The following is a 24,513-nucleotide window of genomic DNA, read 5'->3' on the forward strand; positions in this document are numbered from 1 at the left end:
GTCTTGATATATAATACGGACAAATCCATGCCATTTAAATACGGATTAAGCTGATAATTGGAGCAATCTATTTAGAAATTTTCACAATATAATTTCTACTAGTTAATTGGCACCAACAACATTTAATTGATATTGATTAATCAAAAAAATTTCCAACTTTATTTGAAAAAACAATAAAACAAAACAACAAAAAAACAAAAAACAATTGACCAAATAAAAGTAAAAATATAAACAAATTTGATGACTGGATTAAAAATGATATAATCTTGAGCTTATAGACAAATAACTTGGTTCAGTCAAATTGTACACACATCAAAGCTATTGTTTGTGTCTTATCACTGATATCAAAATTTGCCAGACTTCGTGCATTTGACATCATCATCATATCGTTATTATATTGTTATTATCATCCTTATTATTGTTATTGCTGCTGTTGTTGTTGTTGATATAATCTATTTAGAGAAAAATTAATTTTTATGGCCAGAAAAGGCCTAAATAAACTCTTGAACTTGAACTTTAATTACAAAAGGCCATCCTTGGAATCGGTTACTTGGAATGCCACTTAATTGGAATGATCTCTGTGCAATATTCCAATCAAGCAGATTCCAATGGTTGTTGTTGTTTCGTTTTTGATTTTTCATTTTCACATTAACATGCAGGTCATATTTAATTTTGAAAAAGGTTTCTTATATTTCATCGATAAAGATTTATATATCCCGAGCCAACGGCAATACTTAACATGTCGGACGAGACACTAAATACGACAACTACCAAAAAAAACCAGCACTACAAATAAAAGACCATTCCGAAATCCTCGTAATGTCTACAAAAACTATATATATATTGCCGTTGTTTATTATATATATATATATATAATATATATATAATATATATATATATATATATATATATATATATATATATTATGAACAACGGCTAAGACAGTTTTTGTAGACATTACGAGGATTTCGGAATGGTCTTTTATTTGTAGTGCTATTTTTTTTGGTAGTTGTCGTATTTAGTGTCTCGTCCGACATGTTAAGTATTCCGTTGGCTTGGGATCCTTTGTAAAACACTTTTTGAGCATTTTAAGTGGATATTGTGCTATATAAATGCTCAAGTTTTTAAATTAAAAAAAAATCTTTTGGTGTTGTTGCTTTTTTAAAAGTAAAATTTATCAAAAAGCCTTGATCTATATATGGCTGCAGATATAATGATGTCTATCCTATTGATGCATATCCTATCCGTATTTGCTTTTGTGGTGAACTATTTAAAAGTCTGTACAATGTTTTATCTGTGTTGCAACCTTCTTAAAATAAATATGATCTATATTGAAGAAAAGACGAGTTCTGATATGTCAAAAATCTGAAAAGGTTTGTATGAAAAAGTGCCAAAGCAGAAAAAAAAATACAATCATCCTGCTTCTATAGGCTGATTTTTTTATCTTTCTTGTACCTCTCTTACTGCTTTGTTTACACAAACATTTTCATATTTTTATTCCACACTGCTCCCTAATTAGCCATTCTGATACATATGTCATGATATCAGATTTGATTGAAATGCAATAAATTATTATATGGAAAATGGTATAAATGTAATATTGCAATTAATTCATCACAGCACAAGATCACAAATGCAGGTCACTAAACATTTGGAAATACAACATGTAAACAAGTCACAGCTTGCATTTTGGTAAACAAATCAAAGCATAATATATAACTTCATATTTCAATACAATATCTTGACTCAACTCATTTTTATACATATTTTACAGCAATTCAACTTGTGCTCCCCGGTTTCTTTCCACATTTTCTATTCTCTCGCCTAAGAAATTATAAAATTCATACTTAAAATATAAAATCTAGTTTACCCCACAGCTTGTACAGTTATCAATGCTAAATAAATGAACAAAAATGGAACAAATCAAACTTGATTCCAGCTGCCAAGATATGTACACCACACAAATGTCTGTCCAATCTCATTGCTTTAAACTTGATGTTGTCAAATGCATATATGTATGTATGGATGTCAATATGTTTATTCCTTAACAAAGACTTTATTTGTTGTCTATCAGGGTTTGGAGTCGAAGAACAAGCTCCCTTGCAATCTTTAATACTTGCTTGGCGTTGTGATGCTCTGCCATTTCTAAAATGAAAACAGACAATAAACAAAAAATTTAAGTATAGAACTGTGGGAGCTGCCAGAAGCCTGGAATGGTAAAAATGCTCATGAAAAGGTGAAAATGGAAAGACTTCAGGAGGAAATAGCGCAAACAATGGACATTTCAGGTGCAATCCTTTCAAAGCTTTTACTGACGAAGGATTTGCACCCTAAAGTCCATTTTTAATACTATTTCCCCTCTAAGTCTTTCCATTTTCACTTTTTCAATAGTATTTTTTATTAAGGAACTTTTTGTTTTCTAGAAAACAAAGAATGTACTAGGAGGTGAGAGGCATTTAAAAAGTGGATATATAGAAGAATGTTGAGGTTATCATGGACTGAAAAGAATACAAACGAGTAAGTGTTGGCGAAGGTGAGAAAAGGAAGAATATTGATAGATATACCATCAGAAAGAGGCAGTTATGGTTTCTGGGACATGTGTGGATAAGAGATGGAATAGAAAAGTTGGTAACATCTGGGATGATCAAAGGAAAGAGAGCTAGAGGAAAACAGAGAATGACATATTTCAATAACCTACGAATGACCAATAGTGATTTAACAGCAATGCAGACTTCATGCAGAGGATCGTGATATATGGAGACAGCTAACCATCAACGTGCTCAAGAGTACAAGCCACGATGGATGATAATAAAACATGACTAAAGACAACACATTCAATATTATCCCTAAGCTTCAATCCTTCTCCTATTAATCCAATAATTGAAAGTACATAATCATCAGTGTATGGTTCTAACTATGGAGACCAATGTGAAGTACATTGATTTTAGCTGAATATGTAGCTGCTAGAATCTGTTGACTGTAAAATGTCATGTACAATAAAATAACAGAACTTTTCATGCTTAAAAAACCCTTCTTTAGTCAATAAAAAAAATAGTTAAAATGTTAATGATTCACATTAAATCCAAATAGATGGCACATCTAGACGGAAAATACAAGGAGTGAAAAATTATTTTCTGTTATTGATCTGGATTTAATGTGATGTATTAGCATATCAACTGCTTTTGTTAATGGCTGAAGAAGGGATTTGAGCCAGAAATGTTCCGTGTTTAGAATTTTGTTCTATTTTGAAGATGTTATATTCATTACTGATCATGAATTTTAGCTCAACCCCTTGAACGACACTGCCTGTATTGACAGAATGGGACCAAAGGCAATCAGTATCTGATTCCAGTCATAGAAGTAACGCATACTATGTCATATTTGATTTTGATCTAAAATAAATGTCATGATGCTTCTGGCACTTATTAGAATCAAATACTGCTTTCATAGTAATCCTTCAGAGTCATGAGGTTCATGGAATTGAAGCTTTCCCAAGTTCTAGAGCATTAAACACACAAAAGGAATTGGTTGCTACCCTTTGACCAGTCTATTGCAAAGTAATTTCCCTCCAGCTCTAACAGACCCAACAAGCTACCAACTGCTAGATGACAGAAAAAAAAAATTCGACTTCACCCAAGATTGACCCTTTGCACCCTTTGCATGTGAAGTGAGTGCTCTACATACCAAACTATCGGAATTTTTAACCATAGCTATATTTATCCACCCAGATAAAAACAAAAGAAGAGAAAAACACCATGCATTAGCAAATGGAGCATGTAATGTAAAATGCTTCATGTGTGGCTCAGTGGTTCAGCAGTAATGGTGTCTTGTTTTGTTACAAAAGTCAAGCAGTGTTAAGCATGGCTAGTTGCTGGACTGGTAACCATGATCGCAGGAAAATTCTGATCTCATTGTTGTGGCTTTGGGTAAGGCACTTTACACAACTCAGCTAAGGTGTGAATGAGTACCTGGCTATAAGAAGTGGCATATATTGTAAGAGTATTAGTACAAAAAGGATGCCTAACAGAAAAAATGGTACTATATGAAAATATGAAATGAAATAATGGTTCCACTGCTGGGGGAATACATGAAACATTGTGAGGCACATTCGGCATGGTAAATCCATAAAAATGTGCTATATAAATGTTCATATGAATCTATCTATCTATCTATTTACCATTGAAGAACTTGATGATATCTGTAAAGTCCATGTTGTTGTCTAAGATAATATCTCGATACACTTGGACCAATGCCAGGGCAATAAAGAGGACAAAGTGACTTGAAGACTTGTGACGAGCAGCCCAAATGGTTTCCCAAACAGAGAAGATGTCACTGTATACCAGCTCTGTAGGAAAATCCATATATCCATAGTGTCATTCTTTAACCAAATATCAAAGTGACATATTGGGGAGCAGGCACTGGAGTAAGATAAAGATCTGAATAAGTGTGTATAAAACGGTGCCAGACAAAGCAAGAAAGGAAAATGCAAGAAAAAAAACATCCTCCAAAAATCAGTTTTTCTCGACTAGGGAGGACTACTTTTTTCAAGATGGCTTTTTTTTCTTGTATTTTTCTTTCTTGTTTTGTCTGGCTCTGCTTCATACATACTTTTTCAGATCTTTTTTTCTAACCATGTAACTACCTTGACAAAATTCTACAGGAGAGAAAAAAAAACATCACTGCTCTAAAGCTTAAGAGACAAAATTCATTCTCCTAAATGAAGGCATCAAAATTGACTCATATTTTAAAAAAATCAAGAACAGAAATAAATTTTAAGTATCAGATTCATCCTAACTTATAACCCTTTTGAGACGATCAAAGTGACGTATTAAGGAGCAGGCACTGGTGTAAGATAAAGATCTGAAAATGTGTGTATGAAACAGTGCCAGACAAAGCAAGAAAGGAAAATGCAAGAAAAACAAAATAAACCATCCCAAATAATCAGCATGTGTCAACTGCTAATCGAGGCAGGCTGACATTTTGGGATGGTTTATTTTCTTGTATTTTCCTTTCTTGCTATGTCTGGCATTCTTTCATACACACATTTTCATATCTTTATCTCATATATATTCAAGAGTTAAATGCTCCACGATCAGCTTTTAATAGAAAAAATATCTAGGCATCAATAACAGATTTCGATCAAATTCGTTTTAGACAAAGTAAATTCATGGAGCAATTTAACACAAACAAAAACCAAAACCAAAAATAAAACAACAAAATAACAACAATACCAACTGCAACAATGAAAACAATCATTGCAATAACAAGAACTGCTACAGCCACAAATTTCACCTCTTTTGAAGTCCAGTAAGAACCAACGGTAGCAGAAGTAGAAGTGTGTGTAATCACCATGTTGATGCATGTGCTCAAATAACTCTGAATCCAAAATCTGAGGTAGATCAAATTAATATCAGAGTATAAAGTAAACCCATAATGCATAAAATATTTTTAACAGATATTACTTATTTGAGAATATGAGAGTCAATTCCATGATCAGAATATTTGAAAAGAATTCAATCAAGGTTGATATGAAGATAAGATGGGAGAATTTCAATGTGATTTAGTAATAATAATAATAATAATAATAATAATAATAATAATAATAATAATAATAATAATAATAATAATAATAATAATAATAATAATAATAATAGTAATAATATATAATAATTAATAATAATAATAATAATAAAAATAATAAAATAATAATAATAATAATAATAATAATAATAATAATAATAATAATAATAATAATAATAATAATAATAATAATAATAGTAATAATAATAATAATAATAATAATAATAATAATAATAATAATAATAATAATAATAATAATAATAAAAATAATCATCGTCATCATCATCATCGTCTCCACCCACTGTGACTGATATATTCATAAGTAAGTGCACCTGAATTAGAGAGCGCATATTGGCAAAATGTGTATCCATGGCACCACCATGTGGAAAGTTGCAGCTCATTCTTTTCATCAATTGACAAAAACAACTGAAAGCCAAAGATTCTGAAAAATACAGAAAAATTTATTACAAGTTTTTAACACGAAATTACAATAATGAATAATTTCAATTAAATGCTAAGCAATAAAAAAAAAGTGGTTTATGGTTAAAAGGTGCAGTGAGCAATAAACTCAAGCGTTTATAAACTTGTGCATTTGTTTAGCACAATATCTACTAAACATGCTCATAGTGATTTACTTTACAAGGGTTCCACAACACTTAACATGGTGGACAAGACATGATGGCTGTGCGGCTATGTGGTCTTGTGGTATGACACTCGCTTTCGGATTGGAAGGTCCTGGGTTTGAGCCTTGCTCAGTGCATAGTTGAGTCCTTGGAGAAGGCTCTTTACTCACATTCTCTCACTGCAGTCAGGTGTAAAATCAGTAACTGGCCGTTAACAGCGTTGTCTCTGTCTAAAAAAACTAGTTGGATTAGAAGGATGAATTTTTCACAATTACAAATCTAATACTTTGGACAACATGGACGATTCCTGTTGACATCAGACATCTTGTTTGATGGATTATCTATATTCCTTCATGGAATCCCTAGGTCACTGTATATAATGATGCCATGCCGGAAGGGAGTAATTTTTATTTTTAATTTAAAAATTTAACAACAATAAAAAAAACATTCGCTTAAAACCAAGCATACTGAATAAATTACTAAAATGATAATAATAATTTCTTAAGCATTCTGAGTTAGGTTTGAGAGAATTACCATTATCAAATATAACGAGGAGGGGAGCCACTAGGTCACACATGCCCTGGACATAACCCACGTCTAAGTGTTGCCATACATACCTGAAATTGTCATATTGGAAAGGAAAGAAAATGTTACAACAAAGCTACTAGAAGATGTGGATTGTGAAAAGTCATTACAAAAATGAATATGACAGCTTCAAATGAGAACAATAACAATTAAAACTTTAATGTTTTACAAAGTTATTTTCAGCCGTTTATCTGGATCAAACCTGATATATTAGCATTTCAATTGCTTTTGTTATTGGCTGAGGAAGGGTTTTGAACCCAAAACCTTCTGTGTTTAATATTTTGTTCTGTTTTGAAGCTGTCATATTCATTTTTGTGCATGACTTTTAAAAGATATGATAATCAACCACTAAATTATAGTTGTCTCAGGCTAACAGCAGGGTCATCAAGAGACAAGATAAGATGAACTGCTTGTTCATTGTTAAATGCTTTCTTTGTTAGGCTGGATTGAAAAGATTGATGGTATGTATTGAAAAAAATACACACCAGTCGTGCCACCAGATCAACTGCACCAACATACAAAACTATTTGAAGAGGTTTTCCAAAACTCCATAACTCCTTTTTCCCCATTTTGAGATATTGAGGATTATTTCCCTTAAAATTTCTCATTCGGTCTATCATTTTATCAAATTTAAACTTCAAATTCTAACAAATCTAGGGAAATTCTTGTATCTATTGATGCTTAAAATAAAATTTACATTTCAATTTATCTCATGGATGGAAAATCTCAAAAAGGAGAAAAATCGACTTAACGAGTTTTGTAACCTTAAACATTTATCATCTGATTAATGGAATTTAGTGAGATCCAATCACCCAACTGGTAGTCTAAAATCAACAACAAAGAGCAGTCTGTCGTCAACTTACTTTATTCCAGAAGATCATAACTATGATCTTACATGGAGACTTCTTCAGAGGGGTGAATTAACATGGCAAAATTCTATTTCATGTCAATAACAAGCTAGTAAATTGTCAGAGCTTTTACTTTGAAATATCTGTATCTATAATAAATTATTCAAAACTTTTATATGTCCATTCAAACAAGCTGATTAAGAAGAACAATAAATTTGTTAACAGCTTACGTGCATATCACATTGCGAAGTTTTTCAAGATTATCAGGTGTGAAGTAATGATAATTGCGGTCACATCTCTGAACATCCTTGTCAATTCTGTGTAAATTCAAAGCAACGCTGTCCAACAGCTCTGCCTGAAATTTTAAAACAGAAATATGAAAGATGAAGGGGTTTTCCAAAAAACAGTAATCTAGCAAAATAAACTCCATCAATCTATCTACCATATTTGCATTTAGATATCATCCCTTGACACCCTTATACTCGAAGCTTTAGCAAAATTCAAAACTTTTGTATAATTTCTATGCGACAAAAAATGACATGTCATACATATTGGATATTTTAAAATCAATTTTTAACAGCCCTTTAACATTCAAAAAATTGAAATGACAGACAACACATAAATACAACATATAGGATATCATCTATAACTTACTGAATAAGTGCCACCATTTGAGGCAGGGGATGCTGGAGATAATAGACTTTCTTTGCTTGCTGACAAGTGCCTACTGACTTCTATCGAAAGCATTGTGAAAGTGAAAAAAATCAAATCAAAAACAACAATTATGTTAATAACATAAAGATTTCAAAAGATTAAACATTATGAAAAATAAATAAGGCTTACACTGAAATGGATATCAAAGATTTAAAAACTAGAGATGGGCGCCTCAAAATAAATGTTTCCTGAAAAAAAGTACTTCACTTCACTTATTCTCTTAGTGCTTGATCAGCATATAAGCCTGACATGGTGGAACGCTATCTTTCTCGGTTGGAGGCCATACCTGCCTACTTGAAAATTTCAAATTCACTAAGTAATACAAAATTCATCAGTAATTAATGGTCAAATTTCAGTAAACAAAAATAATGATAGATACACCCTTTTATATATGTAAAATAAAGTTACCATGTTATATAGAGGACAGCCTGATAAAATAATATTGGGGTTCTTTTCCTTACAAAAAGCTATCACACCATTGTCTTTTCCTAGCATTGAGATTTTTTATTGTAGCATATTGCAACCATTTGTATCAGTAATATTTATTTCCGTAAGTCCATAATTGTCCTTACACTTCCATACCAATTACGGACGTTCCGTAATAATAGGTAGGTATGTCTGTCCCCAAGACCAGCCACTAGCTCTTTCATACTCCTCCTCCAGGTCTCCAGCGGGCAGCCCCTTCTTTTCATTCCCTGGGGGGTCCACCTGAGGGCTATCCTGGGAATGTCACTCAGATCCCATTCTGAGGACATGTCCAGTCCATTTCCACCTTCTCCTCTTTACAGCTTCAGATACTGGTTCGATTTCAGTGTGTTTAGCCAGTTCAAGCAAAGAACAGATTTTCTCAACTCGCTGATATTTTGAAAAAGTTATCTTCTTCATCAGTAAATCCATTCAAACTTGAGGGAAAATCTTGCAATTATTAAAATATGGAAATTTTATACACACACTTGACCCCAGAGTTGTCTTTTTGAATGCAGAACTCAAGTTGGATTACTTTTCTGCCACATGTTTGTGTGAAGCATGTTGATTATTTAAGTATAATGTTGATTTAAGCATGATAAAATACACAATGGCCTCATCTTCTAAGCATTACAACATAAAGAAAACCCCAGACGTAAATCAAATTTCTTACCCAAGTCCTGCCCCATCTTTCCTTCAAATGCAATTTTTGTACTGGCATGTGATGGTAACGATGTCTCTTCCTCCACCTCCCATTCCCTTTCCCTGTCAGATGACGAGCCCATCTTGGGACGAGAGCAGGATGATGTAGAGGATTCCTCATCAACAACAGCACTGTCAACAGAGAGTTTAGCAGTCATGGACAAGCGGTCGGTCACATCAGTAGGCAGGGACCTTGGAGTGAGGGGTGTGAGAATGCCTGAGTCACCTATAGAGTCTGTCTTGGATCGGCTGGAGAGATCATTTATCAAGGAGGATTGGCATTTACCATAACATGCTAAATTCACATAGTAAGTATTTCTAAATTTTTTAAAATAAAGAAAGTGAAGAAAAAAGCAATTTAAATGAATATATATGTGTATTTATAGCTGTAAGGATTTTATGTGATGTATTATCATTTTAATTCTTGTTGTTGTTGGCTGAAGAAGGGTTCCAGTTAAGTATGTTGTTAATATTTGAAGATGATTTTATTCATCTTTATACAATAAAAAATGTTTTTTTATATAAACACCTTATCCGTATAGGATAGTCATTGCATAACTGTAAAATTTTAAAAGACCTTCAATCACAACACATGACAAACAATGAAAGAAAGTAAATTTACCTGTGGTCCGTGTCGATACTGGTAGGGCCTACCCTTGTAGTTGTATCAGCAATGCCATCATCAGGGCTTTCCTGAATGGAGTTATTTTTGATGAGTAATCTGGATGGGGTGTCTATTCCTACTGACTTCTCTGCTGTCACTGATGTGATGGACAGCTCCATGCTTGTTTTACGATCAGATGTCGGTGTAGTTTGGGCAGTTGAACTTTCTTCTAAAACAGTTTCTGGACGTGAGTACTCTTCTGAATCAAACGACACGAAAACCTTTTAAAAAAGAGTAAACAAAACAAGTATGATTATTTTCCCAAACGATGTAAATAACATATATCTAAAGTAATTAAGCTATTGCTCCATTTTTGGATCATAGGCACAAATTAAAAAGTTTGATAAGGGGGACTAGTTCGAGGAGAGAAAATAAGTAGAGCCAAACAAAATGAACTTGTTTGTCCAGCGTAATGACATTTAAAGTCTACCAAACTTGGGTGGTTTGCAATACACATCCCCACAGAGATATCAGCTCTCAGAGAAAAAAACCCCAAAAAACTACACCCTCATATCTGATAGACTCCATCAAAGCTAAGAATCCTGACCTGGGCCTAGACAAAATCAAATAAATCTCATTTCAGGTCATAGACAGAACGTCACAAAGAAAAGGGAGGATAAATGCAGTGGAAATTATAAAAGGCCCAAAAAATAGAACAGAAATCATCTACATAATAATAATTTAACAAAAATAAACATAAATTTCTGTACTAAAAATGTGACTCACTTCATTGCTGAGACTGGAGTCCTTTCGAACCAGAGGAATAATGCCATCATTGCTTTCTTGAGACAATTTGGCCAGGTTTGCAGCTACAGCTTCCTTGTCCCTTTGTCTGATAATGGCCTCCACGGCCAACCATTCCGACATCACTCTCTCATACTCTGTATAAGCTGCTAGCTTTAGACTATCTCTTTCATCTGGGGTACTGCCAAACTGATAATGTCCCAGCAGATAGGGCCAAACCTGGTGTCAAATAAATAAGGGTCATATGTTACCCAAAGTGTCAATCATTATTATGTCAGAATGAAGTAGATGAATTGAATGGAGTTTGGAGTTCAGAATTGAGAGATTAACAGTGTTAACTGAATTAAGTCTTACGTGACTACTGGAAATCAATGAGGTAATGGCAACTCACTAGAAGAATGGAACAGTTCATGCATTAACTGTCACAAAAATTGATCTTCTTTGTATTTAAATAATTAACATATTTTCTAAAAGTTGAATATTTTATCAACGAAGAGCTTTTACAATTAAAAAAAATTAATGATATTGCCTATCATCACTGTGAAAGCCTAGGCAAACAAGACTTCAGTCACCTAGCGTCAAACAGTCGATTACGTCAATAAAAGCCAATTATCATCTATTGTTGCTTGTGTGTGTGTTAGATTATAATACATGCAATGCAGGCAATGAAAGTTCTACAACCTACACACGAATAGTTAAAAACTCTCTCTTTGTCTGATTAAAATCAACTCTCAAATCCCTTGTTGGCACGTGGGTGGGGGAAGAGTGAGGGGTGGGGGGTGGGGAGGTGATCCTAGCTTTACTTGCTAGTTAAAAGGTTGCACACTGTCCACAATCGAGATGAAGGGTCAAGCTAAAGTATTAACCATTGAAATTCAAGTTTAAATTTTGTACTTCTAAAAATAGGAGAACAATAACCCATTAATGAACACATGGACTTGTGTTCATGATTGATGACCATGGCTTTTAGTGTCAGCCATCTTCTGTCCTGCTTCATGAACCAGCATTTTATTTGAGATAAGAAGCATTAGAAATAAAATTCACCTATTTTATCAATTATCAAGATTTCATAAGTGAAAAACAGCAAACAAATCATCCATTTAAAACTGATAAATTGTTTTTGTTTTTGTTTTTAAGGGTTTTAAGGCGCTTGCAACACATTAAGGTCATATCAGCGCCTGTAAAAAGGAAGAAAATGGGATAATAAAAAGTTCTAGAATTTCAAGTAAAGCACAAAAGAAAAGGTGAGACAAAGGGGAATTGGTTCAAATAGGGAACAGATGTAGATTCCAAGAGCAAACTATCAAAGTACTCAGTTTGAGATCACCTAAAAGTCTCATCGAGACACAAGCACAGGTCCCCACTAAGAGGGATACACTCAAATGTTTACCAATCATTTAATATAATATGTAAACTAAACATAATAAAATGCACAACAGAGAGATGATTTACAAGGAAAAAAATATCATCTCCCAAAACTATAACTATACATTCGACTGTTTCCCTCCCAGCCAAGGAAGTCTGGCAAGGGTCAGGACAGCACTAAGTAATCTCATTCCAAGACAATGACAGGAAACAATTGGAAAACGGGTATTGGGGGATAGAAGACACAGCATGTACGTCCGTGCCCACTATGGAGGTCAGGATCCCCACCCAGACTGATAAATTAAAATTACCTCAGCCCGCAATTCAGGAGCAACCCCTCCATAATAGACCAAGCGGTAAACTTCAGAAGAATTGGTTACCTGTGATTAGATAAATGAAAATAACAGTTAAATTTTTCCATTCAGGAACACAGTTAATCAGGTTAGAATGGGGGGAAAAAATCAGCACTAAAGTAACATCTTATCTCCAACTACTTTCAATTTATTTCACAATGGCATTTCTACTCTAAAAGCACTCTAAGATAAGACTGAGTGTGGTGTCCTGACAAAAAGAGTCACATGGTGAAAAAATTTATGCAAATATTAAGAAAAATCTTTTATGGGTAAAGCACAGTTTAGAATTTCTAAATATCTGTAATAGAAACAAAGTTAAAGGTATTTCAGTATAATGGAATTGAAATTTTTTTTTAAATGTTTAAAACTTTATTTTTCTCATATGTGAAAAGTCATCACGACATCCAAGACTATCACAAATGTGGGTAACAATCCCTACTATAAGAAATGATGGTGCCCTCTGAGCACAGGGCAAGATTACATAAAGGTATCCAGTAAGATTATAAAACTGTATCCTCTACAGTTAAACACAAAGAAATTACCCCCCCCCCCCCCCAAAAAAAATAAATAAAAAAAATAAAAAATATTAAAAAATACAAAACAGGGAGACTCTGCTTCGACTTCTTTTTTATTTATACTAGATTTGGACGAGTAGCACATCAGATTAAATAACTCACCACCCCATTGACACACAATTGATTCCAGATCTCTGTAGTCAATCCAAGGGCTGAGTCTTCAGGTGCATTTTCAGCTACAATCGCATGGTAGACCAGACCTGACAAGTGAGTTCTCACAGTCTTCAAGTGTCGGCAATGTGCCAGCCCTACAAATGTATAAAGTTACCATATTAGTCAAAGAAAAACTAACGATTTATCAGATTATAGCAATTAAGATTTCTACCTACAATTCTCCCATATATTATCTCACTCGCTTGTCCTACAGTAAAAACAAAACACAAACAAATGAATGAATCCATGAATGATCGGGTTCCATCTTAATTGGGTAGTGGTATAAACAAATCCTTCACAAAAAGAAATAAATGAAATTAGTTGTATGACAGTCATCCTTTTTCTGACTGACCAGAAAAGTAAATGTATGGCTACATTGATGATGATAAGAAACATCTTGCAGTGCGTGAGAATAGAATCGGAACCTAGCTGATACAACAACCTCGACTTTGCTAAGAGAAAGAGAAGACTTCTCCACAAAAAAACTACACTGACATCCGAGGTATTCACCACCACAAAACAGGTTGGTGTTTGGTAGTAGGTCTCTTTCAATCCCCAATAAAAGTTGACAGTTCAAGTACATTACAGCGACTGAAATTTACGGAAAGTAAAATTTCAGATCTCAATAAAATATTGAACAAAAATAAGCGAAAAATGAGAATTACAGCTCCAAAAAAAGAACAAAATTCTTTACACCGAACTTTTTGGGCTCAAAACCCTATTTCTTTAACTCGTATTTGTTCAATATGTTTCTCCATAGCTCATGGCTACTTAGTATTCAGGTCAGATCACAGAATGGAGCTGACTCATTATAACATATATTGCTGAAATATATAATGAAATGCAACGAGTGCAGATAAAATAAACAGCAGTTGAAATATTCATTTAGTGGGTATTACACTTTATGAAAATTCACACTTGATAATTGTTTTTCAATAAAAATCTTCCTTAGCGAAAAATAAATCTCACGGAGCCAGAGTTTACCCAAATTCTATAGTATGAAAGGGACAATGGCAATTGCTTGCTACCCTTTAAATAGGACACTCATCTATTGCAAAGTACGTTCCACCAGATCTAATAGTCCCAGCTACCAAACCATTGTTGGGTGGACAAGGGGGTTAGAAAAAAGAATCTACTTCATCCAGGATCAATCTTGGTCCCTTTGAGTGTGAAGCGAGTGCTCCATCGGGACCCCTGGAACGGATATCTTATATTTTTTAAAAATAGGCTTAAATTTTATTATCCATCATGATATGAAACACACATCAACGGTTTATTTATACCAGGTGTGAAAGATAATATTTAAATTTTAAATACAAAACTTATTTCAGAAGACCTGGATACTTACAGCCATAGAATGCTCTTGAAATAATTTGCTTTGTCATAGTGTCACACAACAGTTTGATATGATTCCTGAATTAAAATGACACAAATTAATTATCTGTGAATGTAATCTAAGATTTTAGATATCAGAAATAGGGTAGTTGTCCTAACTGTAGAGCAAAAAACGTTTTAAAAAATAATAAAAAGAGAAGTAATTTTTTTTTAAATGTAGCTCTTTTTTTATGGATTTGTAGCAGTAAAAAATAGCTTCATAGTTTAATTTGTACTTCAATGCCATCATATATTTGACAGTGAGGACTAAATCATTTCACTTTGCCATTAAAGTCAATTGCATCCTTTGTACTGTTAGTGTTGTCATATGTAACGGGGAAAAGTCTACACCTTTCAGAATTCAACCTGATTGGCATTTTTTTTTCTAATTAGAAAAGCATTAGATTGTCATTGCCAGGTACAGATTTTCAATTGAAAGTAGAATATCAAAACTTGATAGACAGACTTATCATGATTTGCAAAGTTTTATTATCAATTCAATTCAATAAATTTGAATGAATGAAATCTATATACAGCAGACACGAGTAAGCAAAATGGCATTTAGATGAGGGAAGTTAGTAATGATGCAAATTTAGCAGTATTGTTAACTGAAACAATATCATTAATTGTATTGCAAAGTTAAGTTTTATTTTCAAAACAGATCATTGTTTTCCATGGATTTTTTGTTGTTTGTTTTTTTCTTTTATATTATGTTTTTCTTGGGAGGAAAGTTTTAGCATTCATAAGTCTTCAGTTTTCCAAATCCAATAAAATCGCACGGCTACAGCATTATTAGGTTATTTTCCCTTTTGTTAAAAATGGATATTTTCATTTTTTTCCTTCTATTTATAATATGTTCGAAAAGAAATTATAATAATAATAATAATAATAATAATAATAATAATAATAATAATAATAATAATAATTAAAATTTAAAAAAAATAAAAAATTATGAATTGATTAGATTGAGAACAGGTGAGGGGTTTTCTACTATTTACAAACCAGAATGTGGCTTAGCTTAATTGGTTATAATATTTCGATAAATTGAATGTGAAAAGACAAGTTTTGAAACATGATACTAAATCACGTTTATCTAGTAACTAAGTCATTAAGCATGCCAAGTTAAGTAAGGCGAGGGGGGATGATGGGGTGATAAAATGCAGTTTGAACATCATGTCAAATGTTTATAAACACTAAAACATAAATAAATAAATAAAATAAGTAAAGAGGTAAATAAAAATGGAAAGAATTTTTATACTGATTTAAAAAAAAAAAAGAAAGCATAAAATAAAAAACCCAATAAAAAAAATAATAAATAAACAAGCAAACAAAAAACACAACATGACTGCAGTCTCTGTATGGAATAAAAAATTCCATAGATGGATGAAAACATAATGACAGCACATAAATATGACAAAGACATTGGCACTGCATCATTACAACTGAAGAATTTGTTGATTGGGATACCAAAATTATATCTTCATAAAGATTTTTGTGTATGATTGTGAGAGTGTGTGCGCGTGTTTGTTTGTGTACATGTGCATGCACATGCAAAAAAGGAAAACCTGGAGTCAGGACTTTGGTTGCAATTCTTTCAAGACATAACAAATTTGTTGTTTTCAAGTCTAATTTCACATATTTAAGTTTATGTTTTTAATATGAAAGGTTTGCAATTTTCTAACAGCCATGAATATTCTAGTTACAGATAATTACAAGGGTTTATTGTTTTTAAGACAGTTTAAGGTCATGCCTGAGCATATTTGAAACATGGCTATGGAAAAATAGATCAGACTCAACTATCATAAATTATATTATAAAAGATGCTAAGATTGAAAAAAAAAAGAGTTTAATCTAGACGTAATGTCCTAGAATAAACAATAAATTCTTTCTTATTCTGCCGCATGTTATTCATTATAGAGGGATTGCAACTATTTATTTTGTTTCATGACAAATAATAAAACCATACCATGCACACCAATACTACATCATAATCTTAAAAAAAACCCATATGACTTTATAAAGTATAGCAGCCTCTGTTCATAAAATCACAAAAATGGAAAACATGTTTAAGTTGATTTTCAAGATTTTTCGTGACAATTTCTCAATTCATGTACATAACCATAAAATGATGTTAATTGGTACGGGAAGGGTTACTTGATGCTTAGGACCTAAAAGTTTGTTACCACCCAAGAAAACAAAATCAGCGTTAAAGTTGGGGGAGGGGAGGGGGGGGGGAGGTCACTCATAAATTGATTCATCAATGATGCAGATTAGAAGTAGTTTGCACAGCATTGCGATTGTTAATCAATCCCATCAAGCTATGTGGCATACAAATCGGCACACATGTCAAGACCATCTGGTTTTTAGATAGAAGAAAACACCTTTTTTACAGCTGTCATGATATGTGAATGGTGAGGAGTCTCCAGCTTGCAATAGACATAGCTCTTTTGACTTGTCAGCAATTCTGCCTGATGAAAGTTGGATTTTCAAACTGATAATTGTGTCCAAAACTCTCTCACTGTGACCAATAGATTGTTTGTTTGTTTTGTTTTTGAGGGTTTTACGGTGCTTGCAAAACATTTAGGTCATATCAGCGCCAGTAAAAAGGACGAAAATGGGATAGTAAAAAGTTGTAGAATGACAATTAAAATTAAAGCACCTAAGTAAAGGGAAGACAATGGGAAATTGGTTCAAATAGGAATCAGATGTAGATTCCAAGAGCACAGTATCAAAACTTAGTTTGAGATCACCTAAAAGTCTAATCCAGACAGAAGCACAGGTCCCCACTAAGAGGAACACACTCAAATATATACAAATCATATATAATATGTAAACAAAACATAATACAGTGCATAACAGAGAGTTGATTTACAAAGGAAAAATATCATCTCTCAAAACTAACGATACATTTGACTGTTTCCCTTTCAGCCAGGGTATCCGTTCAGGGCCAGGACAAAACCAAGTAATCTCATTCCAAGACAAAGACAGAAAGCAAGTTGGAAAACAGATATAGGGGGATAGAAGACACATTACGTACCCCCCCCCCCTGCCCACTATGGGAGGTCAGGAATGACCAATAGATCAGATGTGTTATGCACAGTGGAATTGTAAGAAGTGACTCACATTCAAGTGTTAGAGTGTCTAATTTACAAAAGCTATTTATCCAGAAAAGGGATATCTGCTTGTTTATTCTTTTATAAAAGAGCAACTCTGTGAAGAAGACAATCATGTATTGTATTTTCAGCATATTGCCGGCATTGCCTACAAAGTCCACTGTTATATTAAGGTTGGAATAATTAAATGACTAAAACTTGAAGAAAAAACAAAGAACATCAATAAAAAACACACAATAAATAAATGAAAATTGTAATCATTCACAAAAGACACAAAAATATTTGATAAATAAAAATTGAACAAAAAAAAACACATAAAAAAACAAGATGTAAAAGAATAAAATAAGAAAAATGATAATGATTGTACAGTAAATTCCACCTCATTAGATTATGGTTACCTTCAGCCACTTTTATTCTTTATTGTATTTGGTTAACACGTCTTGAAACAAAGATATAAACCATCTGTAAATCAAACTCAACACAGTGGCTGATGACAGCCTTGGCTGGATGATAATTAGTAACAGACTTGTTTTCATTAGCATCGTATTGTAATATCTCAAATATCATATCAATTAATTTGGTTCGCTGTCAATTACTAAGGCGAGAAGTGAGGGAACTGAAATTCTGGAGGGAACAATTGATCTCTTTAGTGCGATTTCAAAAGTACAATAATGGATGGCTGTAGCAATGATTCAATAGTTTACTTTTTAAATTTTGTGTTGACAAATGATAGGTTTGAGCTCCATGAATTCATCTGACAATAAGAGAGAGGGTGTATGTCTAACGATCATATTATCTAGAAATGATCTAAAAGGGAGTGAAATTGTTCTCATATTAAAACAAGTTATACAATAGTTCATTGGTTGACTTGGTTGGATATTGGGCACCCTAAGTAACAACTCTTGCTTTGGAGGTATATTGTGAGGCAGAAAATACAGTCAAACTGAATACTAAATCAACCAAGGAGATTACAACACCTACGTACATATAACCCTTGTACCTATGGGCTGTTCCATTGGTTGCCTGAGATAGACAGCTGTTATTTTGCTCTTTCTGTGTGATTGCATACGTTTGCACTGATGACCGTACAAGAGGACTTGGAGGTAGATGACGACCTACTGGCCATGGCGTTTTTTCTGGCAGTGTTTGAGAATGTTGAACTTTGGGATCTAACATCTCAGGTGCTAAAGGAACAGATACATCAAATCTTTCTTTAATAAATACTAGATAATCTATTAAGAAGGAATAAAAAGGAAAAGCATTTCAAAATTAAACTCATTGTCATCTATACCAGTAATTGTTTTAAAAAATAAATAAATGAATAAATAACCAAATAACTAAATAAATAGCCTGTACCCAGAAGTAAAGTGAGAACTTGGCCAGTAACAGAGTTGTCTCTGTCAAAAAAAAAATTGTAATAGCATCTGACAGGCATCGCATCTCATCCTACATGTCAATTGATGCTGTTGGCTTTAGAATCCTTGTTAAGTGCTTTGAGTGGATATTGTTTTATCACATATATAAACAATAAGATTACTCACTCAGCATGTCAGGTTTGAATGTGGCAATGATCCGAAAGACATAATCTGTAGCCTCTTCTTCATCTGTACTAGTAGTGCTGCCCCCGCTACTGGTGCTTCCTCCACTGGAGAGACGACTACCTTTGCGACGTAGCTTGGGGAATACCTTACCTAAAGATATGTCAATTTGAATCATAGTTATATCACTAACATGTAAAATATTGTAAAAATATCTAGGAAAATATCTATCAAGTGCATGTAACTAAAAACAATTAACAAACTTACCTATGACAGGTCAAGAATAAATACTTGGTAAGGATAATCATCATTTATAACATTTTTTTTTCACTAAACGTGTAAATCTACTAAATCACTTTCTGATGACTGGGACAAAGTGAGCTGCATAATTCAGTTCCCCAATTGTCTAGTGCCAATCACTTTCTGGCTATAGCGAAATAATGTTCAATGAAGGATCATAAATTGTAATAAACAGTCTATAATAAGTTATCTCCTGTGCCTGCCCAGTCTTTGATATTATCTGACAATTTTGTACTTTGTATTTCTTTTATCTATTTTGACTTTGATTTTCCATACAGAATAACAATAAGAACATTATCACTGTCATTCAATTTTTTTCACTTTGTAACTTTATTTTCCAATTATTCCTGGCATTTTTCTGTGACCATTTCAAATGCATCTATCTTTCTAATTTAAGAATATCATTCCAGTATCAAAACATTCATTGAGTACAGTAAACAATAAACATAGCACTATTTGCCATGTCAACACCATCACCATGTTCCCATCTTACATTTGTCTTTAGTCTTATTCATCAGTTATATTAATCAAAGGGAAAACCTAAATTGTCAATATCATTTGTTTTTGTGAATTAAATTGAAGTATTTTGTTGAATGATATATATGAATGTATGTGCATATATATATATATATATATATATATATATATATATATATATATATATATATATATATATATATATATATATATATATATATATATATATATATAAGCGCTTCCGAGCACTTTTGGTGGAAAGGGCACTATAGAAATTGCGCATTATTATTTATTTTCATTGTTACTTGAGGGGAATGCAAGAAGCAGAAGTAGATTTGTTATTTATTTCTTTGAGCTTTAAGCAGCAAAATTTGCATTGTCCTCTGTATTAGAGTGGGATTTGGGTAAATGACATTTAAAGAATGGTCACTCAGAGAGACAAATTTAATCGTACAAAAGGGGCAGATTCTCAGGCAGAATGCGCATTAAGCTGGAGGGCAGTCTCTTGGAAAAAACTATTTTCAAACTATTCTTTTTTTATCTTATTCTTTCAGATCTTCTTAACACCTTGTTTAAAGTTTAATTTAATTTTAGGCAATTTGCCAATAGAAATTAAGAATCATTACAGAAGCAGTAATACAAATTTTATGATAAATTATAGTACAATTGAAAAGGAAGGGCATCAAATCGTGACACAAAATATTTAAATAAAACTGATATCAACGCAAAAATGAAGATGTATGAAAATGGACTCAATTTTGATAAGGCAATGGGAGATATAAATAATGCATTCCAACTTTAAATTTGGCACAAGAGAATGAAAAATCAAAGATATAAGCAGGAAACATTTGATACACAAGAAGGGAACAAAGTAAGGTAAATCACAAGATGTATACAAAAAAACAAAACAAAAGAAAACGTAGGGCAAAATATGTACAAAGAATGGTAATGAAAGCAATAAAGTTGAAGCAGAAATTAAGAGAAACAAAATAGTAGTTTTTAAAAAAATCATCACTGAAAGTAAATGAAACTGTAAACAGGTGGTTGACAAGATATCTTGTAATAAGTTTGTATTAGACGATGATCAATAGATAGAATTTGATAATCCCATGAGTTCAGAAACCAGAAAAAACACGATATCGTTATGAAGAAATACTCAGTTCATTATGCTCGTGAGATCCCAGATTGTCTGGACACCAATGAGTGTTTTCCCTGACCTTCAGCTTAAAATTGACCCAAAATGCATTGATATTTTGAAGTTTTCACATCTCTTTTTTATGTTTTTAAAAAAATACATACATATTGATCAATTCCTTCAAATATGGACAGAGGTAAGTATTAAACATCTTTTAAATTGCGTTCATCATTTCTCTCTTCATTTATAGCAGATAGTATGAAACTGAGAAACTGATAGGTAAGATTACAAGATAGTCTTGTGCCAGTATTTTTGGTTCTTGTGCTTACACAAAAGACAAGGAACAAGGAATCTGCAGGCTGAGAAGAAAGTAGAGTTTCACTTGCCGGTATTTTTACCTTTGCCCTTCTGAGACCACAGTGGAGGATCCAGCTGTCCATTGGGCTGTAGACCATTCTCCAGACATGAGAGGAAGGCCAGGAGGTGACCTCCCTTGGGAAAGTGAATGGGTGGCCGTTGGACTCCATCCTGGCCTACCAGCACAACTGTACCTCGGCAGTCTGCTGTATAAAGGAATTAAATATAATGAAAATAATAGTGAGCCTCATTTAATAAATTTAAATTTTGTAATTACATTACTAGTCTAATACTAGAGCTGACCAAAAATTTTCTGTGATAGAATAGCATCCTGCAAACAATTAATACTGTTGATTTAATGTTAGAGACATTAGGATTAACTCTGACTCGCATGAGCCTGATGGCTCCAAAAGACTTGCTGTATTATCTCTATCAAGTACATGGTGTGCTAGAAAAATGTTCACATGCAAATAGTGCTTCCATTTTACCACGCGTACTATGTCAAGACACTTGAGTTTGAGATTTTTTATATAGCGCAATATCCACTAAATATGCTCAAAGCGCTTTACAAAGGGCCACTGACCAGCACGTCACATGTAGACCGAGACACAATGCCTGTTTGGTGAAATTACAATTTTTTTCTGAGAGAGACAACGCTGTTAACGGCCAGGTACTCATTTTACACCTGAGTACAACTGAGCTTGGCACATAGTTGAGTCTTTGGAAAAGGCTCTTTACTCACATTTTCTCAACATACTCAGGTGTAAAATGAGTACTTGGTTGTTAACAGTGTTGTCTCTGTCCGAAAAAAAAAAAATTGTAATATCGTCTAACAGGCACCATGTCTCGTCCTACATGTTAAGTGTTGCTGTTGGCGTGGTATCCCTTGTAAAGTGCTTTGAGCATGTTTAATGGACATTGCACTACATAAAAGCTCAAGTTTAAACCATCAACTACCACAGAAACACATCTGAAACTTACGTTGCTGGTGACAATGAATGTAAACCACTTCATCCACATAAATGGTCATGGCAAACTCCCAGTATTGGCTGAATGAAAGTGAAGTTATAGATGAAAAGTTGTAGCAAATACTACTCATATTGTAACAAAATGCTGTGTACTTATGTAGATAGGTTATGGCAGTGGTAAAAAAATACATGAGAGAAATATTATTTTTAAAACTGAAAACTTATGAATTGTTTTATTTTTTTAAGGGTTTCAAATCTTTATTGCCATATATAGTTCGAGATTAACATTATGCATATGTGACCATTTCTTGAAACGTTTCTATTTTTAGTTAAGTACTACTTTTTAAAATAAATTTCGGCTATTTCAAAGGAAACACCTTGGTTTTAAAATATATCTGCAATTTAACAACAGTTTTAAGATTTCTAAGAAAATATCCCAAGGTTCCTTTACCGGTATTTGAGCTACAAATTTTTTAATGCATAAACAAGTGACGGGTAGGAGAGTTTGAGTTCTTAAATATTGACTGATTATATGACTGCAACATTTTAGGAAAGTACACACCTTCTATTGGTTTCCTCTGTGTCATCCTCAACACAGCCATTCATCAACTGGTTTGGGGTCCACATTATAATGAGGCCATCAGAACTCTGATGCAAGGACAAATAGCCTGCTAGAGCCTCCTTATCCTCCTGTAAATTAAAAATAAAATGTCAATCAAAATCTTAGTGAAAATATGAAATACAAATTGAAATGATGATGATCGTTATCCCTAATATTATTATTATTTTTATTATTATTATTATTATTATTATCATTATTATTGCTATTATTATTATTATTATTATTATTATTATTATTATTATTATTATCATTATATCATCAAAATCATTATTATCATTATTAACAGCAGGTGAAAGCTTATAACCATCTCATCCCCCCCCCCCCCCCCCCCCCAAAATGGAAATGAAATGTCCAGGCAAGAATAGTATAGAAAAGGTGATGCAAAATGACAGAAACATTGTCTGAGAGTTGCGTAAGAGATACTTCTTGTTTTGTTTTTGTTTTTAAAGGGGTGTTTTAGGCGCTTGTAACACATTGAGGTCATATCATCATCTCCACGTGTGCCGTCCCTGACCCAGGGGTTAACGAGAAATGGACCTCCAGCTGTCATGGTCCTGGACGCGTCTTGTGCATTGGTGGAGATTCAACCCCCGACCAATCCTTGATGTCATATCAGCGCCCGTCAAAAAATTCTAGAATTATAACTAAAGCACCCAAGAAAAAGTGCGACAAAGGGGAATTAGTTCAAATAGGGAACAGATGTAGATTCCAAGAACATACCCTAAATGAAGTTTGTTTGAGATACCTAAAAGTCTCATCCAGATATCAGCACAGGATCTCACTAGGAGGAAAATACTCAAATATTTAAAAGATATATTCAAAACAAAGAATATAACTATCAGTACAAAACAAGAAGATGATTTACAAGGAAATAATATCACTTCCCAAAACTATACATTTGACTGATTTCCTCTCAGTCAAGGTCTCGGCAAGAGACAGAAAAAAGAAAAAAAACAAGTAATCCCATTCCAAGATAAAGACAGAGAGCAAATGTAGGGGGATAGAAGATACAGCAAGTGACCTCCTGTCCACCATGGTAGCAAGAGATTGTAAAGCGCATTGAGCACGTTAAGTGGATATTGCGCTATATAAATGCTCCAAAAAAAAAAAAAAAAAAAAAGAGATATTTTATTGGGTGTACTAGCCATTGACTCGACATAGAGTAATGCACTGTAACAATACCAAACGCTTAGCTCATTCACCATGATGATTGATACCATAAGTATGTTGCCTTACACCATTTATCCTAGTATATGTT

At 33.1% G+C, this 24,513-nt stretch overlaps 1 protein-coding gene across 4 annotated transcripts in view; it reads right to left on the reverse strand.

Moving 5' to 3' along the window:
• Nucleotides 1–1,055: 1,055 nt before the first annotated feature.
• LOC144967609 (small G protein signaling modulator 1-like) overlaps nt 1,056–24,513 on the reverse strand; it is a 41,982-nt gene continuing 18,524 nt past the window's right edge. Inside the window, exons 8-25 of one of the 4 annotated variants that reach the window (XM_078905113.1) lie at nt 23,196–23,323; nt 22,647–22,714; nt 21,695–21,871; nt 19,400–19,549; nt 18,844–19,042; nt 14,720–14,784; nt 13,321–13,466; nt 12,602–12,670; nt 10,908–11,144; nt 10,140–10,402; nt 9,489–9,766; nt 8,291–8,370; nt 7,867–7,991; nt 6,738–6,820; nt 5,913–6,022; nt 5,293–5,389; nt 4,178–4,345; nt 1,056–2,145 (exon numbers count right to left, since the gene is read on the reverse strand). In XM_078905113.1, coding sequence (XP_078761239.1) covers nt 2,057–2,145; nt 4,178–4,345; nt 5,293–5,389; nt 5,913–6,022; nt 6,738–6,820; nt 7,867–7,991; nt 8,291–8,370; nt 9,489–9,766; nt 10,140–10,402; nt 10,908–11,144; nt 12,602–12,670; nt 13,321–13,466; nt 14,720–14,784; nt 18,844–19,042; nt 19,400–19,549; nt 21,695–21,871; nt 22,647–22,714; nt 23,196–23,323 — 2,532 coding nt within the window. In that variant the 3' untranslated portion in view covers nt 1,056–2,056. The remainder of the gene's footprint in view (nt 2,146–4,177; nt 4,346–5,292; nt 5,390–5,912; nt 6,023–6,737; nt 6,821–7,866; nt 7,992–8,290; nt 8,371–9,488; nt 9,767–10,139; nt 10,403–10,907; nt 11,145–12,601; nt 12,671–13,320; nt 13,467–14,719; nt 14,785–18,843; nt 19,043–19,399; nt 19,550–21,694; nt 21,872–22,646; nt 22,715–23,195; nt 23,324–24,513) is intronic. The other 3 variants (XM_078905115.1, XM_078905116.1, XM_078905114.1) reach the window with 3 other exon arrangements.

Source organism: Berghia stephanieae, chromosome 3 (genome assembly GCF_034508935.2).
Source record: "Berghia stephanieae isolate SIO BIC M18660-M18661 chromosome 3, UCSD_Bste_1.3, whole genome shotgun sequence".
Taxonomy (NCBI): domain Eukaryota; kingdom Metazoa; phylum Mollusca; class Gastropoda; order Nudibranchia; family Aeolidiidae; genus Berghia; species Berghia stephanieae.